Source organism: Poeciliopsis prolifica, unplaced genomic scaffold, assembly GCF_027474105.1.
Source record: "Poeciliopsis prolifica strain line A6 unplaced genomic scaffold, Auburn_PproV2 SCAFFOLD004, whole genome shotgun sequence".
NCBI classification, from domain to species: Eukaryota; Metazoa; Chordata; class Actinopteri; order Cyprinodontiformes; family Poeciliidae; genus Poeciliopsis; species Poeciliopsis prolifica.
The window spans coordinates 1,853,553-1,859,552 of NW_026562379.1; the positions used below are offsets into that span (position 1 = coordinate 1,853,553).

The window sequence follows — 6,000 nt, forward strand, 5'->3', positions numbered from 1 at the left end:
CCCCTGAGAAGGGCCGTGAGGTTTTACATTAACGAGTAGCATCTATTCTTCCCGTCTGAGGTCATTGCATTAATAATCGGCTGTCAGTGCAGGTATCTGGCCTTTTTTAAGGAATATTTTTAAAGTGTACAGTGATGAAGCATTTCCTCATGCATGGGAGGATAAATTAAAGTTATACTTCTGACCTTAGAAGCTTATTTGCTTCTAAGGTCTGGAAAGAGGCTTGGAAAACATTCATTTCCAAATGTGAATCGTTTATGCCTTGAAGTATTAATGGACTCAGACCAGTATGGAGTTTTATGTCTGTTCCTTTGCCCAGAAACCTTTGCATTCACTCTGAGAAGCACTGTGCAGCTGTATAAACCTCTTTGTACTTCTCAGATGTTTTCAAGTAGCACCCATAAACTTTACTGTATTTTATTGGGATTTATGGGGACAGAACAACAGCATCTGGTTGTAAAGTGGATTTAAAACTGAAGTGAAGAGGAAAAACCATTTTTACAAATTACAACATAAAAATAAAATGTTTGATGTATTTGTATTAAGTCCTCCTCGCTCAATGCTTTGATGCAACAACAGCTGCAATTTCTTTTTCTCTTTCAGATTTTCATATTACAATGCTAAAAAAAATTGCCCTTTGATATTTGCTAAATAACTGTGTGCGTCCTGTCTCCCGCATTAAACTCTAATAAAATAGTTTGAAGTTTTAGTTTAATGCTAAATATTTTAAAAAAAGTCCACTGCCACCAAACTGGTGGGGAACTATTATTGATGTGTGGATGTCAGAAGTAACTAACATTAATTTGTAGTATAAATGTGTTGTGATTCTTTTTATTTGTTGCTGCTAACCAGTCATAAGGATAACCATAAAACCTGTGTGTGTTCTGTGTGTCCGTGACGTCCGTCAGTCTCTCCTTACCGAGTCAGTCAGTCAGTGACTTGTCTGGCCTCTCTCCATTTCTCTTCCTCTCTCTTATCCCCCCTCTACCCTTTTCTCTTTTCTTCCCTCCCCTTCTCGTGTGCGCACGCAGCAGTCAGTGTGTGAGGAGATGCTGCGGGAGCTGCACGGGATCGTGTTGTGTCGCGACAGCCTGCAGGTGAGGCGCCGGCGGGCGGCGTCTCTGATGCGGCCGCGACCTTTGCCCCTGGAGGAACGTCGAGCGCGAGCCGCCGCCGTCAGCCTCAGCAATGGCAAACTGTGCGCAGGCACTGGCCTCCCCGAGCCGCTCTCCCACAGACTGGCGCAGGAGGCCGCCCTGGTGGCCAGGGGCTGCAGCCACATCCGGATTTGCCCCGAGTGCAGACGCTTCCAGGGACTGAGGATGCGTCCCGCCGGGGCCGGCGAGGCCCTGCCCTCTCCCACGCACAGCGAGGAGAGCATAGAGTGGGACAAAACCACAAATAGCAGTGAACCTGAATAACACTAGGAAAATCCAGTCAGACTGACTTTTCCAACATACACCTCTCTCTTTTTTCCAGGGATCAAAGACCATGTGGTATTTTTATCCAGCCATTCTGAGCTTGTTCTTGAAAAGCAGGACAATGCTGCAGACTTTGTTTTGCCCTTGAAGCAACAGCCTAAAGTCAGATTTTGAAATGTTTTTGGATGATTTTTGTTTTCCTTGGTCAGAGGAAAAAGAACTGATGAGCGTGTCTCATTGCGGTCTGTCCCTGGAGGCCCTTTGTACCCTGTGAAGCAGGACAGACAAAAACAGCTATGGGGCATTTGTACTATGCAGTATTTCCAGTCATTTATCATTGTGCGGTTCTTTTTTTTATATTTCTGTCCTCTGTTTGATTATTATAACTAAATATTGTTATTCTATTCTTAAAAAAAAAAATAAACCACTTGTGATGGCTGAGGAATCCAATGTGCTGCAAAGGAGAAGGAGGTTAAAGCAAAGTTATCCTTTAAACCTTTTTCTTTTAAAAGTGCCAAACCATGAGTGTTTCCTTGTGGCTAAACGAAGCACCACGGCCTTCAGAAAATAAACAAATCCAGCTGAACCAAGGAAATAAACATGCAGACACACGTCAGCTTGTATTGTAGTGACACTATTCTATAAAATAGAATAAAATAACTGTTGATATCCCTGAAAGACAGCGAAGCGCGGCATTGGTGGGAGGTCAAATCAATCGCATTCTGATCAAAATATAAGGTGGTGACAGAGGTTCAACATTTTTTAGAGAGCTGTCCATCTATTTCCGACTTTCTTATGCTGCTAACACTCTTTATTGTCTCAGCACATACAGTGGTGTCTTTACAAGTGCTTTTTTTTGCAGAGCTACAAACATGAAGAAAGTTTTTTGCTTACGTATTGGGTTGGAGGGTGTTTTTCTACACTGTGCAGTAAAAAGGAATCTGCATTTTGTTAGGCTTAAATGGTTCAGATCAATTAAAAAAACTGAATATCAGTCAAAAGTAAATTGAGACAATAAAGAATGTAGTTTTAAAGTAGTGATTTAATTCATTCTCCCGATACCAACATTGTCTTATTTGAAGCTGTCACTGTCGCTCTTGTTAAATCATGAAATAAGTTTGATTTCATTGAGTAAGTGCAGACTAGTGGCAGCCTGATCACTGCTTGTCCTGTGCAATAGAGAAGTCATGTAACTTCCACCTGTCTGACAACATGAAGTAGTCCAAAGGACCTGAAAAAAAACAACACACCATCTTATGATCTACAGAAATTCAGGAGCAAAAGAGAAACAAAGGAATGAATACCCATCAGTGTCAAAAATATATTTGAAAAATTATATTTAAGATTTTTGGAACCACAATCAGTAAAACAGAAAACTTGGAACAACAGTGAAATATTTTGAAGAAGCAACATTGAAGAAGTCCAGGCCTCACTTTCCCCAGTGAGAGAGAGACACAGAGAGAGAGACAGACAGAGAGAAAGAAAGACAAAGAGAGAAGGAGACACAGAAAGAGAGAGAGTTTGAGAGAGAGACAAAGAGACAGAGACAGAGAGAGGTGAGATAATAACAACATCCAAGGGCGAGTACCAAGGGGAAAACAGCAGCAGGCAGAAAGGAAAAATAAATATCATCTTCATGATCCCAGAAACGTTTTGGAAAATGTTCTGTGGATTTACGAGGCAAAAGTAGTTTCTTAAAAGGTGTGTGTCGTTAAAACTAACAGCATTTCAGAAAAGAACATCATGCACACGATATTTAAATATGGTTGCCTTGTTTTGCAGCTGGTTTGCTGCTTCAGGACTTGGGACGACTTGCCATTATTGATGGAACCACGAATTCAGAGAGTATCTGGTTGTGGATTTGTGATAGCTAGCTCAAGGACTTGGGTTTTTAACTGGCTTAAAACATGTTTTTAAAGTCTTGGCGTGGAGCAGTCTAATTAAAACTGAGCTTAAACCTGAGTGAGACGCTGTTGGATATGAATAGGACATCAGGCTTGAATACCTATTAGTTTGGCTGAATTAAATTAAGAAAAGTTGTCCAAAATTCATCTAATGTGATGTAATCAGTTACATCCGGCTGTTCCACCAAGGCTGATGGCAAAACTAGACATTAGGTTTATAAAGAATCATTTCAAAGCAACAATGTAACATGGGGTTGAGTAATATTATTGTGTCAATGCTATGACATTTCTGCAGCATTTTCGTTACATTTTGTACCAATAGCATCTGTTTAAAATTGATTTATGCTTCTCTGAGTTAAATTATAAAAGAGGCAACTTGACTTAGCTGTAGATCAAATGGCATAGAACGGTAATGTTATCCTTAAAGATGTATAATCTTTGTACATTCTTTGTACAAATGCAAGGAGCATATGTGATGGAGGCAGTAAGGCATTTTTCTAGTGCTACTTTTCTGCAGATGTTGTTTTCCGCAGCATCTATGGAGTAAAAATTACTTGTTTTTAGTTTTATCCCAAAAAATGGCTCTGCTAGGGAGGTGGGATCATCCTGAGATGATCCAACCTCCCAAACAGCATTTTGGATTCAGACCATTCGGTATTTTGGACTAAAACGATTATTTATTTATTTTTTTGCATTTATCACAGTTCAAACTTTTTCAGGGGACTGAAGATGTGAGAATGTCGAACAGCATTTATTCGCAGAGGTGCAACGAAAACCTCCACAGCGCCCCTGGAATGTGGGACAGTTTTGGTACTTGTTGCTTAAATTTTATTAAACATTTGTTAATGGAGCAAAATTATTTTTAAAGTTTTATTCCATTGGGAGAAGCTTGGAATGATTTTGCCAAAGTTATAGATTCAAGACATGAACGAACCAGTTCTATATATATATATATATATATATATATATATATATATATATATATATATATATATATATATATATATATATATATATATATATATATACACACACACCACAGGACCACATGAGCCGCCTTTTAGAGTTAACAATCCCTGGGAGATTTAAGGTTGAGGGTAATTTAGTTCTGGAGACAAAAACGTTCAGGTCGGCATCATGGAAATATCCCTCTAGTGCCACAACATTTTTGATTAGTTCCTCATTTTATTAGATTTCCACAACAGTTCTTATAAATACCTGCCGGTAATGAACACAGTTTTTGTTCCGCACATGCTGAATGAAATCAGGTCCCGTTTTCTGCTGTTGAAATCACCATTCTTTTATTTCTGCCTTCATATGAAACTATTGACCAACCAAAAAGCTCTTGTCAAAGAAGCTTTTACTGCAGCAGTTTTTTTCTTTTAAGTGTTAAACCGTTGGCGCTTTTGTTGAATGTGCAGTTTTACGAGCCCCTTAGAGAAGTATTTTGCTTCTGATGTGTTTTGACATTTTTCATACTTTATTGAAGCTGCAGAAGCAGAAAAAAGTCATTTGTTCTTTGGAATGAGTGACTTGGGGAAATATAAACAATGATTCAGTCACTTTTCTTTCCCTTTCCAAAGAGTTTGATGGCAGAAAAGAATTAAATAAAAATCTTAATTAATCACACCAACAGTTTGCCGTGTTAATCCCTAAATATCAATTTGAAAATCATTTATAAATGTCTGTTGGAATAACATTTGCCCATTTGCATTTTACTACAAATGAATCCAGGAGGACTCTTAGTTATTATGGGAGTTTAGTCGCTGCTTTGTGATAACCTCACTGAACCAGAGGGCAGACGGCTGCCTGTCCTTATCGCTGATGTGCCGTCACTTTACATCAGCACCTCCCATCTGTCAATCACCCTCATGCCATGTTGTGAGAAATTTTGCAGATTTTTTTTCCCCCTGATTATCTCAAATAATTCAAATCCTCGAACGCATTTTACCACCAGACAAAGATAAACCATTTTAATGCAAGATGTTTTCAAAGTGCTTTTTTGTTTGAAGGAAAAAAGAAAAAAAAAAAAGGCTTTATCTAAACCGGGCTAAGAGGTAACCCTCTTTGGTTGAGTGGTGCTTAAATTGTTGCTAACCAAACATCGTTTTGGAAAGCTGAGTTCATTTAAACTAGTCCTGTCCAAGCCTGCCAGATCTGCAGAACCAAGAAATGTCTTAAATAGAACCTGTCTGACATCATACAGGCAACACGACAATCAGTCTGGATAGATCCAATGAATCACAAAAACATTATTATTTTCTTTTGTTTTACAAATTAAGAAGCACAGTGATGAACCTTCCCAGAAGAGGCTGACCTCCCCAAACTACTCAAAGAGGACATTAAAAACTCATCCAGAAGGTCAGAAAAGCTCCCTGACCTAATTTGATTAATCTGCTCTGGTATGTCCTCAAACCGACAGTTTAAGGTTGAATCAATCCCTCAATGTGCCTGAATTCAAACAATTTAAAGAGGAGAGCTATTAGGCTTAGGGTGCAATTATTTTACCAGTGAGCGGTGCTTGGATTGCTGTTTTAAGTTCATAAATGGAATCGTTGCTTGAAAACAGTTTGTATTTATTCAGGTTTTCTTTGTCTGATGACAAAATTAGTTTTAGCTTTTGAAATATTTCGGCCCGTAAGGGTTCAAATCTTTTCACGGCACGGCAAGATGCC

General features: G+C 38.9%; 1 protein-coding gene across 2 annotated transcripts in view; it reads left to right on the plus strand.

Annotated features, from left to right (window-relative positions):
• Window positions 1-4,243, plus strand: part of grik4 (glutamate receptor, ionotropic, kainate 4) — a 323,313-nt gene extending 319,070 nt beyond the window's left edge. For both annotated transcript variants that reach the window (XM_055028391.1, XM_055028392.1), the window contains one exon: window positions 1,032-4,243. In XM_055028391.1, coding sequence (XP_054884366.1) covers window positions 1,032-1,421 — 390 coding nt within the window. In that variant the 3' untranslated portion in view covers window positions 1,422-4,243. The remainder of the gene's footprint in view (window positions 1-1,031) is intronic.
• Window positions 4,244-6,000: the final 1,757 nt, after the last annotated feature.